The 19,738-nt window shown below is 57.6% G+C and overlaps 2 protein-coding genes across 5 annotated transcripts in view; both read right to left on the bottom strand.

Annotated features, from left to right (window-relative positions):
- PRR12 (proline rich 12) overlaps positions 1-7,378 on the bottom strand; it is a 31,762-nt gene extending 24,384 nt beyond the window's left edge. For 3 of the 4 annotated variants that reach the window (XM_030912799.1, XM_030912800.1, XM_030912802.1), the window contains exons 1-3: positions 6,824-7,365; positions 5,134-5,246; positions 572-4,131 (exon numbers count right to left, since the gene is read on the bottom strand). In XM_030912799.1, coding sequence (XP_030768659.1) covers positions 572-4,131; positions 5,134-5,246; positions 6,824-6,909 — 3,759 coding nt within the window. In that variant the 5' untranslated portion in view covers positions 6,910-7,365. Of the gene's footprint in view, positions 1-571; positions 4,132-5,133; positions 5,247-6,823 lie in introns of all 4 variants that reach the window. The other variant, XM_030912801.1, reaches the window with a different exon arrangement.
- Positions 7,379-7,538: 160 nt separating this feature from the next.
- On the bottom strand, positions 7,539-19,282 carry PRRG2 (proline rich and Gla domain 2). The gene is made up of 7 exons (XM_010369486.1): positions 19,145-19,282; positions 16,526-16,663; positions 16,113-16,288; positions 15,878-15,917; positions 9,908-10,043; positions 8,505-8,657; positions 7,539-8,186 (listed from the first exon to the last, which is right to left on the bottom strand). Exons 2-7 carry the CDS (start codon positions 16,608-16,610, stop codon positions 8,168-8,170), a joined length of 609 nt encoding a protein of 202 aa, XP_010367788.1. The 5' UTR covers positions 16,611-16,663; positions 19,145-19,282; the 3' UTR covers positions 7,539-8,167.
- Positions 19,283-19,738: the final 456 nt, after the last annotated feature.

The raw sequence follows: 19,738 nt of genomic DNA, 5'->3' as shown, positions 1-19,738 counted from the left end.
AAAAAAAAAAAAAAAAATGCTAAAAGCATAAGCCCCAACCTCCTGCCTCTCCCTAAACCCATAATTTCCTTTATTTCTTGAGACAGGGTCGCACTCTGTGGCCCAGGCCACAGTGCAGTAATGCAATCATAGCTCACTACAGCCTTGAACTCCAGGGTTCAAGAGATACTCCTACCTCAGCCTCTGAGTAGCTGGGACTATAGGTACACACAGCCACATCTGGCTAAATTTTTATGTTTTTAATAGAAACCAGGGTCTCACTACGTTGACCAGGCTGGTCTCGAACATCTGGCTTCAAGAGATCCTTCCGCCTCAGTCTCCTGAAGTGCTGGGATTACAGGCATGAACCACCGTGGCCAGCCTAGATTCAGAATTTCAATTTTAGGTCTGTCAGTGGGACCCTAAAATTCCTCACCTAACTTCCTCAGATTTTAGAACTATAAACCTTATTATCCCCCTGCCCCAGAAATGCCAAGGTGCGGCTGTAAACCCTTCCTTCCTTCCTTTTAAGACTCAAACATTGGGCACAGCCCCTCCTCCCCGATCTCCTACAAGATCCCATTCCCCTCACCTTAAGTGGCTTCAGGGGCTCCAACCGGGTGCCCCCTGCCTCCTCAGCTTTTCGACCCCGGCCTCGGCCCCGGCCCCGGGGTTTCTTGGCGCCATCGGTGGGCGTGGAAGCCGAGGCGGGCCCCGCAGTGGTGGGGACCTCCAGAGGGCGGATCCGGGGCCTTCCCCGGGGCCGGGGCGGCCCATCACGCTTCGCCTTCGTGGGTTTGCGGCCACGGCGCCGGGGGCCATCTGGTCCCGGGTTCGGTGGGCAGAAGTCGATGTCCCCCAGTGGCGAGAGGGCCGGGCGGGAGCGGCAGCTGGAGACCAGGTCGGGCAGGCGCCGGGGGTTGAGGCGGATGTCGGCGGGCACATCAGCCTTGTCCTCGTCCGCCTCGAATTCGTACTCCTGGGCGTACAGCTTCTTAGGGGTCTGGAAGGGTGGGTCGCGGCGCCGCAGCAGGTGAAAGGAGGATGTCTTGAGCAGCTTCTTTGGCTTGGTAGAGCAGAAGATGGGCGAGGTGAGGCCACCCTTGGGCTCGGAGGCTGGCGCGGGAGGCGGTGGTGGCGGAGGCGGGGGTGGTGGCGCCGCCTGGTGGGGGCCGCTCTGGATCAGGCCCAGTGGCTCGGCGTTGACCGTGGAGGGCAGTTCAGGGGGCTTGTTGGGGTCCAGGCCCAAGCCTGGTGTCTCGGGCCCGGCTCCTGATGCCCGGCCAGGGCAGTAGGGCCCATAGGGATCATAGGCAGGGGGGCCCGGGGGTGGCCCAGCGCCCGCCTTGGGGTCCCCCTCGTCCTCGGGTGGCCCAGCCTTGCCATAGTCATCCGCGGCCCCTCCACCGAACATCTCCTCCATGGTAGGGAAGAAGCTGCGCTCCTCGTCTTGGAGCAAGGAGTCAGGGAAGCAGATGGAGGTGAGCGGCACGAAGCGCGGCGCCTTGGTGCCTTGCGGGCTCGGGCTGCGGTAGGCACCTGCGGGATCCTTGCCTTCCGAGTTTGGCGGGCCTACGCCGGTGTCCCCAGGCGCCGGGGGCAGCGGCTCCAGAGCCCCGAGCAATTCCTGCATGGCGCCTGGCGGCTCCAGGCTCTCCTCGGGTCGCAGGCGGGGGCTGGGAGCCGCGGGCTCCAGGCCGTGGCTGCGGAGGTGGGCCTCGAGCTGCAGGGGCATGGGTGGTGGAGGCGGGGGTGGCGGTGGAGGTGGCTGGGGTGCCCCATCGCGGGTGGCTGGCTCAAGGAGGTGGACACCGACTTTGGAGGCGCTGGCAGAGGGACTGGGGGCATGGCTGAGGACCGAGGGGAGCAGCTGGGGAGGAGGCGGAGGCAGCACCAGTGGGAGGTCAGGCCCCCCGGCCTCCAGAAGGAGGCCATGGGGAGTGGGCTGGGTGGACTGGGCTGTGGGAGGTGGGGGTGGTGGGCTCTTTTGCAAGAAGGCCCCCAGCTCCTTGGCACCTGCCCCGTAGTGGACAACGGAGGTGGCCAGCCCCTCAGGGGTCTCGCCACCCCGCTCTGGCCCTTTCTTCTTCTCCTTCAGCCTCCCCAGGCCCAGCTCCAGTGCCGCAGTGGCACCCTCATCCAGGCTGGCACTGGTGCGGATGACACTCTGCAGATGGTACCTCTGGGGGTCTTCCTTGGCCAACTCGTAGGGTGTACCCGGCGGTCCCCCGGCCCCGCCACTTCCCCCAAGTCCCTTAGAGGCATCTGCTGCCCCGTCCTCGCCCACCAAGCCGTCTGCCCCTGAGGTCCGAGGAGGGCTGGGCGCCTGCAAGAGATGCTGGATGAGGAACTCCTCATCCTCTGTGCGCTCCGCAGGAGGCCCACCTGGGCCCGCCAGCAGCTCCGAGCCATCCCCCTTGCCCTTGTAGCCACCGGCTCCGGCTGCATAGCTGCCAGCTCCAGGAGGTGCCAGGAAAGGGGCTGAGGCCAAGACTGAGCTCAGGTATTTGCCAGGGGCTCCTGGAGAACCGACTCCAGGCGGGCGGCCTGTGGCAGGCGGTGACTGGAGTGGACGAATGATGTGAGATGGGCTGGCCTCACCACCACCTCCCAAGGAGCTGGGTCCCCAGCCACCCCCATGGCCCGAGAGTGCTGGGGAATGGCCGGTACTGTAGCTGAGTGAGGGGCTGGCTGTGGGCAGCCCCTGGGAGTGGGCGGCTGGCCCTGGGTATGGCTCGCCCTGCACGCCATACAGCTGCCCCTGCAGCTGGTCCGGGGAGTAGCTCTGACATGTGGCCAGGCCAGGAGGAGGAGGGCCGCTGGGGGGCTGTGGAGGGCCCCCTGAGTAGCTGGGGCCTTTGCTCAAGTCCTGTGCCTGCCCTGCTCCAAACCCTTGCCCATAGGCCTGGGGTCCCAGAAGCCCTTGAGGCTGACCAGGGGAATAAGCCTGGCCCCCTGCCCCTCCAGCCCCAGAGGCCTTCCCAGTGGCATAGGCGGCTGCCGGTCCACCCAGGCTCTGGCATTTGGGGGTAGCAGTCGAACGGGGTGGGGGGGGCCTGGTGGCACCCCCGGCAGCTGCTCCATAACCACCTTTGCCCGTCTTGTACCCAGGCGACTGAATGATGGGGCGGTAACCTCCGCCACCACCCCCGGCCCCACCGCCCCCCGCTGCCTCAGGGCCTGTGGCCCGGCCAGATGCCCCCGCCGTGGCTCCGCTGGGACCAGCCTTGCTAGGCTCCCCAGCACCCGGGGAGGGCTCCCCACCACCCAGGGGGCTGCAGGCCAGGTTGGCCCGGTGGCCCATGGAGGGGTAGCTGCCTCCACAGCTCAGATAGTGCTGGAGGGCATGGGCTGGTGGCGGGGGTGGTGGGGGCTGGGCACTGGCTGGCCGCTGATAGTGCTTGATGACTGTGTCCTGGCGGGGCAGGGCCCGCTCAGGCGGCGGTGGGCCCGGGGCAGCACCCGAGAAGTTATAGAGCTGTGGGGAGGACTGCTCGGCAGCGGCGGCGGCAGCAGAAGAGGAAGCCAGCAGGTTGAACTGAGTTGGGAGGTGGCGAGGTGGTGGTGGTGGGTCTGGGGGGCCAGGGCGATAAGGGGGGGTCTGGGCTGGACCAAGACCAGCTGGCCCCAAGACACCGCCTCCTGCCAGGCGCTCAAAGCCCAGTGAAGAGGGCACCGTGGGTGCCTGCGAGGGCTTCAGGTGCAGCACGTCATGAGGAGACAGGAGCCCATTAGCTGGAGGGCTGAATGGGGGGTCCTGGAGGCTGAGGGACGAGGGCACTGGGAAGGGGCGGCTGCCGAAGGAAGCCGGGTGTTGGTAAGCCGACAGGGCAGAGGAGGACGGAAAGGTGCTGGAACCCGGCAGGGCGCCCGAGATGAAGAGCTCCGTGGGGCCTGGCGTGTGCATGGCTGGAGATGAGGAAGACCGCGGGTCAGAGCGGACAGCAAGCCAGCCCCACCCTGGCCCTGCAGGGCCGGCGCTGGGCTTACCGGTTTGCCAGGAAGGACTGCGGAACTGGGAGAGGAGAGAGGAGGCGGAGGGGCCAGGCTGAGGGCCCCGGGATTCCAGGGCTGAGATGAGGTTCATGACGGAGGCGTCGGGCCCTGCTGAGCCCGCGTGGTGGAGGCCAGTGTCGAAGAGTCCAGAAAGACCTGGCCGGGGACAGGGGGTATAGTCAGCCAGGTGGGGATGGGTAGATAGGGTCAAGAGAGAAAGGGAAGAGGTCAAAAGCAAGCTGGATCAGGAAAAGGAGGGGATGGGAGAAAAAAGGGCAAATTCAAAGACAAGATGGACAGAACCAAGCTCATGAGACAGAAATGAGGGGAGGGAAGGGGGAAAGGTGAGACAGTAAAGCAAGACAAGGGGCAATCCAGTCATAAGGGCAGGGGCCCAGATAGGAAATGGTAGACAAAAGTGTGGAAAATCTAGAAGCGAAAGAGCCAGGGGCAAAAGAACAGAGTCCTCAGTAAGGCCAGGAGGGAGACCAAATGTGGGTATTTCCAGCAAGGAAGTGGAAAGGATGGTACAATGAAGTCTCAGAAAGACCAGAGAACGAGTCAAAAGGGATTGAGCTCCATGGGAGGGTTCAGAAAAAAAGATGGGGAGGGAAAAAGGGAAGGAGCCAATCAGGAGGGTCAAAGGTCAAACTGGACAGCATCATGTCATTGCCAATACCCCTAGGAAGGGGGAACCAATCAGAAACCTTGGAGGCAAAGGCAGGGGGTGGAATAAAGCAATGGAGCAAAATAATATAAAAGAGGGCGGGCCAGATAATTGGGGCCAATCAGGAAGAAAGGGAATCAGGAAGACAGAATTCAGAGTTCCAAGGAGCCAAAAGAATAGGGCAAACCCAGAGGGAAAGAATTGGGGTGGGCTGGAGAGAGGCGGAAAAGCCTGGAAGAGAAGGTGGGATTTGGGGGCTGATGGGACACGGCCAATTGGAGCGAAAGGGGCGGGGCGAGGCAGGGGCGGACGAATCCGGCGAGAAATGAAGCAGGGACCAGCAGCCTCAAAGGCAACCAATCAGAGGAGACACAGCAAGGGGCGGGCCACGGCACGGGCCACGGCCAATTAGGAGGGGCGGAACTTTCAACAGCCAATCGGCTGCCTCGGGGGGAGGGCCAGCCCAAAGCGGGGCGGGATGTGGGCCGTACCTGCCGGGTGGTGGTTGGTGGCATAGCTTTGCAGTGGGTGGGGGGCCGCGTAGGCCTGGCGGTGTAAGATGTCCGTCTCGGGGTGCGAGGTCCTGGAGCTGCCATAAACCAAGCTGGGGGGAAAGGAGAGACGTCAGGGGGTTCTCCCAAGCTGCCTTCTGAGAAAGGAGCTCAGGAAACCCCCCGGGGAGTTGGGGGGACCCTTCCAGCTGATTGGGGTAGGGGGTGTTAAGCTAAGGAACCGTAGGCCTTTAAAGGGGAGAAGGCAAGGGAATCGGGGTACGCAACTAAAGAGCCACAGAAATGGCCCTCACTCCAGAGCCCGAATAAAGAGAGCCCGGATAGTCTCACGTTTACAAACAGGCATGCTCAGAGACGAAACTAACACACAGAAGAGGGTCCAAGGCAGAGGAAGCGTCTTGAGTTGCAAATGAGAGACTTCTCCCGTCGACCCCACCAACCCCCCACCCCAGGTCCTGTTCCGGCAACACTGGCCATGGGGCCAACGCCAAAAGTCCACATGGACGAATCCTCTTCCGTAGACACACGGGAACACATAGGCCCTGAACTTCATGGGGTGGTGCAAAACAAGTTGGGAGCAGGAGGCAGATCGGTTCCCAAGCGGCAACGGTTGTGGGGGGGGGGTGGAGAGAAGAGGGAATAAGACCCGGGGAAAGTACCAGGTACAAGTGTGAACAAGAACACCGTCCATCCCCGGGGGTTGAGGTTCAAATGCATGGGCCCGTGCAATGCCAGGTATGTGTGCAAATGCGTATCCAACTCACCCGTGGGGAAGAAAAGATATAGACGGAGGAATCCCACACGGAAAATCCTGACACACTTGGGGTTATGCCCTGCTGGGAAACTCAGGTGTGTTGGGGGGGAGGTGCTCGGGGGTAGGTGAAGTATGAGGAAGCAGCAGGAAAGAGGCAGATTCACAGGTGAACACGCTGCCAGCCACGCACGCACAGGGCCCACGCTCAGACACACAAACACACACCCGGGAAACATCCGACTCTTCCCATGCAACGGCCCCAGTCCGTGGCCAGACTCAGGAAGGCAAATGCTCCCCTCCTTGCCATCAACTAGGATTCTCTGCTTTTGGGGGTGGGGGCATTAAAGGGGGCGTGTCCCAGATGCCAGACCCCCCCCTTACACACATAGAACCCCAGCTTAGGAAGGGGGCGGGGCCCCATGCCCACTCTGCGCGCGGAATTCTTGGGGGGGCGCCTAGTGGCGCGGCCTCGCACAGTCCCGGAACAATAGGACCTGAGAGGGGGTTCGCGCCCCCCAGATCTGCGTTCTAATTCTTCTCTTCTTCCCACCTTTGCAAGAGCAGTGCCTGGGGCGCGAGGGGGAGGGGTCACCAAGCCGGGAATCCAAGGATGGGGGGAAGTCCAGGCCTTGCTTCGCCAGTCCCTCCCACCTTCCCTAGGCCTTCCCGTCCGAAATTGTTTTGCACCCCCATTTTCCCGCTGCAATTCTCCCTTTGCATGCCGGAGCTGGCTTTGGCGGAGTTTGCAATTTGCAAACTGGGGCGGCGGCGTTGTTACAAACCGAGGAAGGCCGCTCCCTTGCAAGCCGGAGGGGAGTTTGCGATGCACGCGTCGCCGGGCGGGCCGGGCCCGGCCCGGCCCGCCTGGGCTCCCACCCCTTGGCCCCTTTCTCCAGGCCACCCTCAGCTCCTTACCTAGCTTTCGCTGACCTCTCGTAACTCCATCCCGCCCCGGCGCCGAGCGGGTCCCCGAAGCCGGCGCTGGGGTAGTTCCTGTCCATGAATTGGCCGCGGTGGAAATTGGGGGGAGGGGGAGGGAGGGAGGGAGGGAGGGGGCGCGCGCGCTCTCCTCCGCCGCCGCTCCCTCCGCTGCTGCTTTTTTTTTCCCCCCTTTTCTCTCTTTTTTTCTTTGCAGCCGCCGAAGGCCCGGGAAGGCCCCGGGCGGGGGAGGGAGGGGGCAGGGGCGGAGGGGCGGGCAAGGGAGGGGGTGCAGTCGCTGAGCCAAGGAAGGGGGAAGGGGGGTTCCCCCTAGAGGAGGGAAGGGGGGGTGGAGGGACCCCGCTGTCTCCGCCTTTGCCCCGGCGCTTGCGAGAGAAAAAGGGGGGCGCGCGCTCGGGAGGGGGCGTCCCGGGCGGCCCCGGGGTGGGTGCAGGCGCTGGGTGCTCGCTCTCTCGCCGCCGCCGCCGCCGCCTCCTCCTCCTCTGCGCTCACGGTGCAGCCATCTTTGCACAAGGCGGCTGGGGGAGGGGGGAGGGGAAGGGGGGGCGGGCGGCGGGGTGTCTGGCTGCGCTCCGCTTCCTCCCACAATCCCGTGCAAATGCAAAAAAAAAAAAAAAGGGAGAGTGAGAGAGACTGAGCGCAAGCAGGGCCTGGGGGTGTAGGGCGCGTTTGCACAGAAAACCAGTTCCGATGCGCCCGGGATCGCGGTTCATTATTATTATTATTATTTGCATTATTTCTGCTTTTTTTGGTCTCCTTTCCAAAGGGTTTTTATTTAGGGGAACAGCTCAACTCCAGCTCCCTGGGTGCAATGCGAGCCTGCCCGCACCAAGCACGCTTGCAAATATGCCCCCCGCCCTTTCCCTGGGTTACGAAGTGCCTCTGTACCGCACAGGGAGTGCACGAAGACACGCGTGTGCACAGGCGGGGCTCTGCCTGTGCGTACCCCGTGGCACTGGAGGGGACTGTCAGGTCATATCTGCCCATACACAAGACAGCATAGCCGGGGCTGGGCTCGTGGGTCCGAATTTCCCCGCGCGTCTGCCTACCACGGGGGCGGAACTGACCAGTGCCCTCACGGTCAGGAGAGTGTGGGGGCCCGTGAGGGGCCAGGACACGGGAACACGTTGCCGAGAACATGTGTATATCCATACGCGGCGGAAACGCGTGTGCCAGGGCAGGCCTCGGGCCGGACGACCCCTACTCCCACCATCCCCCCTCCTCCAAGTCCAGCTAGGGCGTCTACGAGGCCTAGGGGCTTCCGGAATCCGGCGTGAATCAGGGGCACGGTTCGGAGAGCCGGGTCTCGAAAGCAGCTCTTCAGTGAGGCCTCCTGAGGCTGCAAGAGAAGAGGCACACTGGGGAGTCAAAGCTCCGGCTGTTTTTTTTCCCCCCTCAACCAGGACCACTCCGACCGCCCTTGGCGTCTCAGCCAATCCCGGACCCTCTGGGCACAGGCCCCACCCTCTTATACGCCTCCGCACATACAACGCTGGGCCACGCCCCTAGACCATTGCATGGGGCCCCGCCCCCGCACTCCAAGCGCCGCCCTAAGTAATAAGGCCCAAATTCCAAGTCCCGCCCCGGAGCCCGGGTTCCTCCTCCAACGTGCCCACCCCTCTGCGCCCCGCCCCCGGGCAGAAGCCACGCCCCATACCTGGTGTATGGGGGTGGAGGTGCGTCGTGTACCCCAGAGGCTGCCAGCGCCTGCTCATAGGTGGGGAGGCCTGGGGGTTGGGGTGGGGTTGGAGGCAGGGGCGTCGGTGAGCCCAAAGGGCCCAAAGGACTCAGAGGGCTGATGAGCCCGGCCCTGGGGACAGCAAAGGTACAGTTAGCAGAGGCAACTTACAGGATACCTAGACTAAGGCGGAAGAGAGGGGATCTAGGAGACGGAGATTCAGGGTGACACTGGGACAGAGCTGGAAGGGAGGTGGACCTCTGAAAAGGAGGGTCACCTTCAGCCTAGCCTTACACACAGAAAAGTGCCTCAAATGACAGTCAGCTACACACAGGCAGACACAGAAAACAGCAACCACAGAGACACACTCTTATTCAGACACACCCATGTGCACCAGATACAGGCAGAGCAATAGAGAAAAAGACAGCCCTGCCGGATGCACGGCGCACACCTGTAGTTTTAGATCCTCAGGAGGCTGAGGTGGGAGGATTTCTTGAGCCCAGGAAATTGAGACTGCAGTGAGCTGTGAAAGGGTCACTGCACTCCAGCCTGGGCAACACAGTGAGACTTTGTCTCTTTAAAAAAAAAAAAAAAAAAAAAAAAAAAAGGGGCCAGGCGTGGTGGCTCACACCTGTAATCCCAACACTTTGGAAGGCAGAGGCAGGCAGATCACCTGAGGTCAGGAGTTCAAGACCAGCCTGACCAACATGGAGAAACCCCGTCTGTACTAAAAATACAAAATTAGCGGGGCATGGTGGCGTGCGCCTATAATCCCAGCTACTCGGGAAGCTGAGGGAGGAGAATCACTTGAACCCAGGAGGCAGAGGTTGCGGTGAGCCAAGATCACACTATGCACTCTAGCCTGGGCAACGAGAGTGAAACTCCGTCTCAAAAAGAAAAAAGCCCTGCAGAGAGGCAGGCCAACACACACCAAACAGACAGAACTCAGCCCATCCGTATAGACAGGAACACAACATAGATGCACTCCTCACCAATTTCCCACACCCACTCAGGTGCTGCACCTGTCACCACTGAAACTGACATACCACAGACACCCAAACACCACAAGCTGCACCGTCGCAGCTTCACCAGATACAATATCCAGAGTGGTAATCCCATGGATACTGGTAATCCCAGTACCACAAAGACAGGCCGGCAGCAAAAGTGGTCAGAGCTCCTACTGTGGGCCAGGTACTGAGGATCTAGACAGACAGAGCAACAGACGCCAAAACCAGACACAAGCCAGCTCACAGATTCACTCTCCAAATGACGATGTCCTCAGTGCTCACCTGCCCCCAGTCCTTAGCACATCCCTTTAGGTCAACATTTCCTCCCTCCCCTTGCTCTCCACCACCACCCCCTCCTCACTGAATCCCCCTTACTCTTGGGGACAGGGCTGCTGGCCTCGGCGTCGTCGCCAGTGCAGATACCAAAAGGCTCCCAGGCCGGCCAGGACAATGAGCAGGACACCACACGTCAGTCCCACAGCCAGGCCTGCCACATCCACTCGTCCACGCCCTGCAGGGAAGCAGGGAAGGGGAGCCACTGTTGCGGGGACTGCCACCCACTCTAACATCAAAATTCCTTCCCACTGAGGGAAGAGAACAGACCCTGAAGCAGGCAGAGCTGGGGTCCCTTCCTAGCCCTGTGACCTAAGGCAATTCACCTCATTCCTTTCTCTGACCCTCCACTGCGGGTTCTGTAAAATGGGAACCATAACCCCTACCCCACTGTGAAAACTTAATGAGATCAGGCTGGATACGGTGGCTCACGCCTGTAATCCCAGCACTAGGGAGGCCAAGGCAGGTAGATCACTTGAGGCCAGGAGCTCCAGACCAGCCTGGCCAATATGGTGAAACCCTGTCTCTACTAAAAATACAAACAATTAGCCAGGCGTGGTGGTATGTGCCTGTAATCCCAGCTACTTGGGAGGCTGACACAGGAGAATCGCTTGAACCCAGGAGGCGGAGGTTTTAGTGAGCCGAGATCGAGCCATTGCTCTCCAGCCGAGGCAACAAGAGTGAGACTTCGTCTCAAAAAATAAAAAAACAATCATCACCACCAAAAAAACAAAACTATGTCTTGGCCAGGTGTGGTGGCTCATGCCTATAATCCCAGAACTTTGGGAGGCTGAGGCATGCAGATCACACGAGGTCAGGAGTTTGAGACCAGCCTGGCCAACGTGGTGAAATCCCATCTCTATAAAAAATACAAAATTAGGCCGGGCGCGGTGGTTCAAGCCTGTAATCCCAGCACTTTGGGAGGCCGAGACGGGTGGATCACGAGGGCAGGAGATCGAGACCATCCTGGCTAACACCGTGAAACCCCGTCTCTACTAAAAAATACAAAAAACTAGCTGGGCGAGGTGGCGGGCGCCTATAGTCCCAGCTACTCGGGAGGCTGAGGCAGGAGAATGGCATAAACCTGGGAGGCAGAGCTTGCAGTGAGCTGAGATCCGGCCACTGCACTCCAGCCTGGGCAATAGAGCGAGACTCCGTCTCAAAAAAAAAAAAAAAAAAAAAAAAAATTCAAAATTAGCCAGGCGCGGTGGCTCACACTTGTAATCCCAGCACTTTGGGAGGCCGAGGTGGCTGGATCACCTGAGGTCAGGAGTTCGAGACCAGCCTGACCAACATGGAGAAATCCCATCTCTACTAAAAATACAAAATTAGTCGGGCGTGGTGGGGCATGCCTGTAATCCCAGCTACTCGGAAGGCTGAGGCAGGAGGATCGCTTGAGCCGGGGAGATTGTGCCACTGCCCTCCAGCCTGGATGACAGAGAGAGACTCTGTCCCCCTCAAAAAAAAAAAAAAAAAGATGTCACATGCACTACTTGGGATATGCTTTTAAAATTATTCATGGTAGCCAGGCACAGTGGCTCACACCTGTAATCTCAGAATTTTGGGAGGCTAAGGCAGGAAGATCACTTGAGCCCAGCCTGGGCAACATAGGGAGGCTCTACCAAAAAAAAAAAAAAAATTTTTTTTGTTTTTGTTTTTTTGAGACGGAGTCTCGCTCTGTCGCCCAGGCTGGAGTGCAGTGACCGGATCTCAGCTCACTGCAAGCTCCGCCTCCTGGGTTTATGCCATTCTCCTGCCTCAGCCTCCTGAGTAGCTGGGACTACAGGCGCCTGCCACCTCGCCCGGCTAGTTTTTTTTATTTTTTAGTAGGGACGGGGTTTCACCGTGTTAGCCAGGATGGTCTCGATCTCCTGACCTCGTGATCCGCCCATCTCGGCCTCCCAAAGTGCTGGGATTACAGGCTTGCGCCACCGCGCCCGGCCATTTTTCTTTTTTTTATTTGAGACAGGGTCTGACTCTGCATGGAGTGCAGTGGAGCAATCGCAGCTCACTGCCACTTGACGTCCAGGGCTCAGGTGATCCTCCTACCTCTGCCTCCTGAGTAGCTGGGACCGCAGGTGTGCGTCACCATGCCTGGCTAATTTTGTGTTTTGTAATTTTTTGTATTTTTTGCCCAGGTTGGTCTCAAATTCCTCAAGCAATCCACCAGTCTCTACCTCCCAAAGTTATGGGATTACAGGCATAAGCCACCACTGAGCCTGGGGAAAAAATGTTGGTTTTTTCTTTTGTTTTGAGACGGAGTCGTGCTGTCGCCAGGCTGGAGTTCAGTGGCATGATCCCGGCTCACTGCAACCTCTGCCTCCCAGGTTCAAGCAATTCTCCTGCCTCAGCCTCCCAAGTAGTTGGGACTACAGGAGCCCGCCACCACATCCAGCTAATTTTTGTATTTTTAGTAGAGACAGGGTTTCACCATGTTGGCCAGGATGGTCTCGATCTCTTGACCTTGTGCTCCGCCCGCCTCGGCCTCCCAAAGTGCTGGGATTACAGGTGTGAGTCACCTTGCCCGGCCGGAAAAAAATGTTTTTAATAGCTGGGTGTGGTGCTACAGGTACCTGTAGTCCCAGCTACCTGGGAGGCTGAGGAAGAAAGGTCACTTGACCCCAGGAGGTCGAGGCTACAGTGAGCCAGGATCACTCCACTATACTCCAGCCTGGGTGACTGGACCCTGTCTCTAAAAGAAAAAAAAATGCCGGGCGCGGTGGCTCAAGCCTGTAATCCCAGCATTTTGGGAGGCCGAGATGGGCGGATCACGAGGTCAGGAGATCGAGACCATCCTGGCTAATACGGTGAAGCCCCGTCTCTACTAAAAAAATACAAAAAACTAGCCGGGCAACGAGGCGGGCGCCTGTAGTCCCAGCTACTCGGGAGGCTGAGACAGGAGAATGGCGTGAACCCGGAAGGCGGAGCTTGCAGTGAGCTGAGAGCCGGCCACTGCACTCCAGCCTGTGCGGCAGAGCAAGACTCCGTCTCAAAAAAAAAAAAAAAAAAAATGGCCGGGCCGGTGGCTCACACCTGTAATCCCAGCACTTTGGAGGCCAAGGCAGGAAGATGACTGGAGCCTAGGAGGTAGACAGCAGCGTAGACAACACAGTGAGACCCCATCTCTACAAAAAAATTTTTTTAATTATCTGGGCATGGTGGTGCATGCCTGTAATCCCAGCGACTCAGGAGGCTTAGGTGGGAGGATCACTTGAGCATAGGAGGTCGAGGCTGCAGTGAGTCGCGATTGTGCCACTGCTCTCCAACCTGGGCGACAAAGCAACTCCATTTCTTTTTTTTTTAAGAGATGGAGTCTCACTCTGTTGCCCAGGCTGGAGTGCAGTGGTGTGATCTCGGCTCACTACAACCTCCGCTTCCCAGGTTCAAGCGATTCTGGTGCCTCAGGCTCCCAAATAGCTGGGATTACAGGCGTGCGCCACCATGCCCGGCTAATTTTTGTATTTTGTATTTTTAGTAGAGATGGGGTTTCACCATATTGGTCAGGCTGGTTTTGAACTCCTGACCTCATGATCCACCAGCCTCAGCCTCCCAAAATGCTGGGATTACAGGCGTCAGCCATCATGCTCTGCCCGACCCCGTTTCAAAAAAACAAAAAACAAATGGAGGAATTTAGGGAGCCCCCTCTCCCTGCCAACGTAACTAAGAATCTAGAATTCATGTTTGACCTGTTACTAAGGTGCAGCCCTGTTTGCAATCCAAGGCCTCGAGTCTAAGGACAAGGGAGTATAGGGAATCGTTGGGCTTGGAGAGGCCTTGCTAGCTCTTGCTGCTGGGGAAACTTCCATGGGCACTAGATAGGCGGGCTTTCCTCCAAAAGTAAACCCCAAACTTTTTTGTTTGTTTTTGAGATGGAGTTTCCCTCTTGTTGCCCAGGTTGGAGTGCAATGGTGTGATCTTGGCTCACTGCAACCTCCACCTCCTGGGTTTGAACAATTCTCCGGCCTCAGCCTCCCAACTAGCTGGGATTACAGGTGTGCGCCACCACGCCCAGCTAATTTTTGTATTTTTAGTAGAGACGGGGTTTCACCATGTTGACCAGGCTGGTCTCGAACTCCTGACCTCAGGTGATCCGCTCGCCTCAGCCTCCCAAAGTGCTTGCATTACAGGCGTGAGCCACCGCGGCCTGCTGTATGTTTGTTTTTGAGACATCTCTCAGGCTGGAGTGCAATGGTGCGATCTCTGCTCACTGCAACCTCTGCCTCCCAGCTGCAGTGATTCTTGTGCCTCAGCCTCTTGAGGAGCTGGGATTACAGGCACACATCACCACGCCTGGCTAATTTTTGTATTTTTAGTAGAGATGGGGTTTCACCACGCTGGCCGGGCTAATCTTGAACTGCTGACTTCAGGTGATCTGCTCTCCTTGGCCTCCCAAAGTGCTGAGATTACAGGCATAAGCCACCACATCTGACCGCAGTAAACCCCCAGACTTTTGAGCCCCTTTAGCAAAAAGCACAACTGCAGCTTCAGAAGGCAGGTCCTCCTGATGTGGGCACCTTCAGGTAGATTCAAGGAGCCACTACGCCTCGCTAGGCCTATCGGGAAAGCTACCTCCCCTAGCAACCAGGCTCCAATGTGAGACTCCAGCCCAGACCTAGGGTCTGTTGCTAAGGTGCATCTACCCCTAGCAACCGGGCCACAAAGGGGTGGGGCATCGGGGGCCTGGAGGGTGGTCCTCCAGTGGGCAGAAGGCCTTGGGTCCTGGAGCCTGGCTAGGTGTGGTTGCTAGGGAGAAGGCCTCCTTAGCAACCAGGCAGCTGCTGGGATGGGGCTGTGGGGGAGGGGAAATCAGCCAGGTACTGCTTCAGGCTTCTTCATTTGGTCTGGCCTGGCCAGACCCTGTTGCTAAGGAGCAGCGCCCCTTAGCAACAAGGCTGGCAACAAGATGGGGCCTCAGAACTCAGAGGAGGGGTTGTTGGGGGCAAAATGGGCAGGTGAGGATGGGCAGGCTTCCTCCCTTGGTCGTGTTGCTAGAGGGCAGTGTCCCCTGCAATCAAGCTGCTGGAGGCGTTGGTCTTTCTATTTACTCTGGACACCAGGGAAGGGTTCAGGTGGGCCTTCCCCTCTGAGCTTAAGGCCTGACAGGCCCTACAGCTCTAACCTTTCCCTCCACTGACACTTTTCCCTTCCTAGGGACCCAGGACCTGCATCTAATAAGATGTGGTGGGGCCTGGCCGGGCGCGGTGGCTCAAGCCTGTAATCCCAGCACTTTGGGAGGCCGAGGCGGGCGGATCACGAGGTCAGGAGATCGAGACCCTCCTGGCTAACACGGTGAAACCCCGTCTCTACTAAAAATACAAAAAACTAGCCGGGCGCGGTGGCGGGCGCCTGTAGTCCCAGCTACTCGGAGGCTGAGGCGGGAGAATGGCGTAAACCCGGGAGGCGGAGCTTGCAGTGAGCCGAGATCGCGCCACTGCACTCCAGCCTGGGCGACACAGCGAGACTCCGTCTCAAAAAAAAAAAAAAAAAAAAAAAAAAAAAAAAAAAAAAAAAAGATGTGGTGGGGCCTGGCAACTATAGTCTCAACAGTCTGGGACACTGAAGCAGGAGGATTGCTTGAGGCCAGGCATTCAAGACCAGCCTGGGCAACATGGTGAGACCCCGTCTGTACAAAAACTACAAAAATTATCATGGTACTATGGGCCTGGAGTCCCAATTACTCAGGAGGCTGAGGTGGGAAGATCACTTGAGCCTGGGAGGTTGAGGTTGCAGTGGGCCAAGATTGTACCACAGCCATCCAGCCTGGGCGACACAGCGAGACCCTGTCTCAAAAATAAATAATTAAAAATAAAATAATAATAAGGTGTGGGGGGCTCCTCAGGCAAGCCGGGGTCTTAAGGGGGGGAACTCCTTTAGCAGCCAGCTTCAGAGAGCACAGAATTGGGGGGCAGACAATTCTTGTACCTAATTTGGGGTGGAGGACGTTGGTTTGGCCTCCCTGGGAAGGGACTCCCTTAGCTGCACAGAACAAGACGGCTTCAGCCCCTCACTCACCTCCTTTGCCATTGTAGATGTAGCTCTCCCAAAAGCGCTCCTTGAGGGGGGAGGAGTAGAAAAGAAGGGGGAAAAGCAGCAATTCAGCTGGTAGGTTCACACCCCCAAACTAGCCCATCCTGACTTCTGAGACACCAGGGAGGTGGGAGCTGAAGGCCAGAACCTCCCCCTGCAACCTCCCCACAGGTATAGAGAAGAGAGAGGGCCCGAAACTCCAGAGTCTTGAGGACCTCACCGTGAGAGTGTTGTCCTCAAAATACTCCCTGGCCTCTTCCCAGGAACACCTCTCTTCATGACACTCCCGTTCCAGGTTCCCTGGTGTGAACAGCTCCAGGTCCCAGTGGTTGGCTCTTGGAATCCGGGTATGGCTACTCAGGAAGCTCTGGGCCTCTGGGGGAGCCAGGAAGACTTCTGGACCCAAAGACATGACGGACAGAAAAATGGAGGGTCCCTAGGGCTGAAGTCATAGGGGGATGGAAAGCAGTGGGGTCCTGGAGGAAGGAGCAGGAGCTGGGAATTCAGATTCCTGGGTCTGAAGGAGGAAGGGGCGGGGTCCTGGACTCCTGGAAGAGGAGGGACTAGAGACATTCCTGAGTCAGGGGGAGGCCAATGCCAAGTATCTGGACACCACTTCCCCCAAACACTCACCTTGGTCTGTCTCCCCACTGGGTGAAGTATCCAGGCAGGTGGTTAATGCCATGTATAGCAGCAGCAGAGAGGGCTGGCCCCTCATATTTTCCAGACACCGAGAACCAGGTGTGTTACAGCTGACAAGGGCCTCAGTCCCTGGGTAATAAGGCAGTGCTTCTACCGACTGACCTCTGTGGTCCACGAATGATAATAATAGCAGACACGGCCAGGCGCTGTGGCTGAAGCCTGTAATCCCAGCACTTTGGGAGGCCGAGACGGGTGGATCACGAGGTCAGGAGATCGAGACCATCCTGGTCTACACGGTGAAACCCCGTCTCTACTAAAAAATACAAAAAACTAGCCGGGCGAGATGGCGGGCGCCTGTAGTCCCAGCTACTCGGGAGGCTGAGGCAGGAGAATGGCGTAAACCCGGGAGGCGGAGCTTGCAGTGAGCCCAGATTGCGCCACTGCACTCCAGCCTGGGCGACAGAGCGAGACTCCATCTCAAAAAAAAAAAAATAATAATAATAATAATAGCAGACACTTACACAGCCTGTATTCTCTGCCAGATATTGTTTACCTATATAAACTCATTTTACTTTACTTTCCTTTTTTTTTTTTGACATGGAGTCTTGCTCTGTCACCCAGGCCGGAGTGCAGTGGCACAATCTCAGCTCACTGCAACATCTGCTTCCTGGGTTCCAGTGATTCTCATGCCTCAGCCTCCCAAGTAGCTGGGATTACAGGCATGCGCCACCACACACGGCTAATTTTCATTTTCATTTTTTTTTTTTTTTTTGAGACAGAGTCTTGCTCTGTCACCCAGGCTGGAGTACAGTGCATGATCTCCGCTCACTGCAAACTCCGTCCCCCGGGTTCATGCCATTCTCCTGTCTCAGCCTCCCGAGTAGCTGGGACTACAGGCGCCTGTCACCACACCCGGCTAATTTTTTTTGTATTTTTAGTAGAGACTGGGTTTCACTGTGTTCTCCAGGATGGTCTCAATCTCCTGACCTCTTGATCCACCCGCCTCACCCTCCCAAAGTGAATTTTCATATTTTTCGTAGAGATGAGGTTTCACCATGTTGGCCAGGCCAGTCTTGAACTCCTGACCTCAAGTGATCCACCCACCTCAGCCTCCCAAAGTGCTGGGATTACAGGCATGAGCCACTATGCTCCGCCTCAACTCATTTTACTTTTCACAGGAGTCATACAAAAATTAGCCGGGCGCGGTGGTGGGCGCCTGTAATCCCAACTACTTGGGAGGCTGAGGCAGAAGAATCACTTGAGCCTGGGAGGCGGAGGTTGCAGTGGGCCGAGATCGCGCCACTGCACTCCAGCCTGGGCGACTGAGTGAGATTCCATGTCAAAAACAAAACAAAACAAAACTTTGCAAAAAACAAAACAAAACTTTGCACAGGAGTCCTTTTTTTTTTTTTCCTTTTTGTGGAGAGCGGGGTCTCGCTGTGTTACCCAGGCAGGTCTCGAACTCCTGGGCTCAAGCTATCCTCCCGCCTCTGCCTCCCTGAGAGCTGGGATTACAGGCGTGAGCCACCGCGCCCGGCTTTTTTTTTTTTTAAGACAGAGTCTTGCTCTGTCACCCGGGCTGGAGTGCAGTGGCGCTATCTCAGCTCATTGTGACCTCTGTCTCCTGGGTTCAAGTGATTCTCCTGCCTTAGCCTCCTGGGTAGTTGTGCGTCACCACACCGAGCAAATTTTTTTTTTTTTTTTTTTTTGAGACAGAGTCTCACTCTGTCACCCAGGCTGGACTGCAGTGGCGCGATCTCGGCTGGCTGCAAACTCCACCTCCCAGGTTCACACCATTTTCCTGCCTCAGCCTCCTGAGTAGCTGGGACTATAGGCGTCCGCCACCACGCCCAGCTGATTTTTTGTATTTTTAGCAGAGATGGGGTTTCACCGTGTTAGCCAAGATGGTCTCGATCTCCTGACCTCGTGATCTGCCCGCCTCAGCCTCCCAAAGTGCTGGGATTACAGGCGTGAGCCACCGTGCCCGGCCCATGCCCGGCTAATTTTCACATTTTTAGTACAGACAGGGTTTCACCATGTTGGCCAGTCTGGTCTCAAACTCCTGACCTCAAGTGATCCACCTGCTTCAGCCTCCCAAAGTGCTGGGATTACAGGTGTGAGCCACTGCGCCCCACCAGGAGTCCTATTATTGTCTCCAATATAGAGAACAGGAAACTGAGGCACAGAGAGGTAAAATAGCTTGCCGAAGGTCACACAGTGTGCAAGTGTGAGAGCCAGGATTTCAGTGAAGGCAGTGTCCACCAGAGAAGAGAGCAGAGAGCAGGCAGCTTATCTTTTTTCCCCATTGTGTCTACAGCACCTGAGACAGATGCTTATAAACATGTCCACTGGTGATCTGGAGTCTTCCCTTCCTGGTAATTTCCACTTGTGCCTCTCTCTGTGCTCACTGTCACATCCACCCACAGACAACAAAGATTACGAGAGAGGCAGAGGCAGGGGATTAGTTATATTATCGGGTCTAGGGACCTAGGGGGCAGGGGCCTTGGACTCCTGGGCCTAGGAGCCCCAAACTTCTGGGTCTCGGAGGGGCGGGGAGCCAGGATGCCTGGGTCCCGAAGCCAGGCTGTTCCTCCAGGGACATTCACTTACCTGCCCAGAAATGTGAGCACTGCCCCTTCCTCTTTAATGGAGACCTCCTTGGCCAGCTACAGCCAGCTGTGAAGGGGGACAGGGAAGAGGGGAGGGGATAAGGAGGAGGGGTGCCCCACTCCCGGTAACCAAGCCTGATCCCGGTTTCTGGCAGGGGGCGGAACTTGCCATTACCTGCCCTGGGCGGGACTCAGGTAAGGGACAAAGTATTTAAAGGGACCTTGGGATAAAGGACTTAAAGTCCGGAGATCCATGGGGAAGCCAAGGTGTGGAATACCCTGGGGCACTTGGGGGATTGGATTCGACCCTCCTCCTCCCTCTCGGCCCCTACCCGCTCTGGCTCTCCCCTGGAAGTTCGCCTGGCTGAGCTAGAAAAATTAATGTCTGGGTCTCTAGACACCTAGAAACTAGCGGGGACGATATGCCTTAGTCCCTGGGGCAGCTGGGCAGTGCCGCAGTAAATCCCTGTTTCCTGAGGGCGACTTGAACGGCTTTGACTTTCAATTTCCCAATGGCTCTGTCTGTAAAATGGGAGCGCAGTTGTCTCATCTCAATTGAGTTTTAAGATGCAGCAAGAAGAGTGGATGATATATT

The sequence above is a fragment of the Rhinopithecus roxellana genome, chromosome 12 (assembly GCF_007565055.1).
Source record: "Rhinopithecus roxellana isolate Shanxi Qingling chromosome 12, ASM756505v1, whole genome shotgun sequence".
Taxonomy (NCBI): domain Eukaryota; kingdom Metazoa; phylum Chordata; class Mammalia; order Primates; family Cercopithecidae; genus Rhinopithecus; species Rhinopithecus roxellana.
Note: the sequence above shows the minus strand (reverse complement) of the source record. Positions and strands in the feature narration are given on the sequence as shown.

Bases quoted from the DNA above. Each gene is read 5' to 3' on its own strand.
- PRRG2 (XM_010369486.1), bottom strand. From the start codon at position 16,610: ATGAGGGGCCAGCCCTCTCTGCTGCTGCTATACATGGCATTAACCACC. The intron at 15,918-16,112 runs GTGAGGTCCTCA...TCCCCCCTCAAG, and splicing joins TTGAGGACAACACTCTCACG to GAGCGCTTTTGGGAGAGCTA. The intron at 8,658-9,907 runs GTAAGGGGGATT...TGCTGTCCCCAG, and splicing joins CAGCAGCCCTGTCCCCAAGA to GGCCGGGCTCATCAGCCCTC.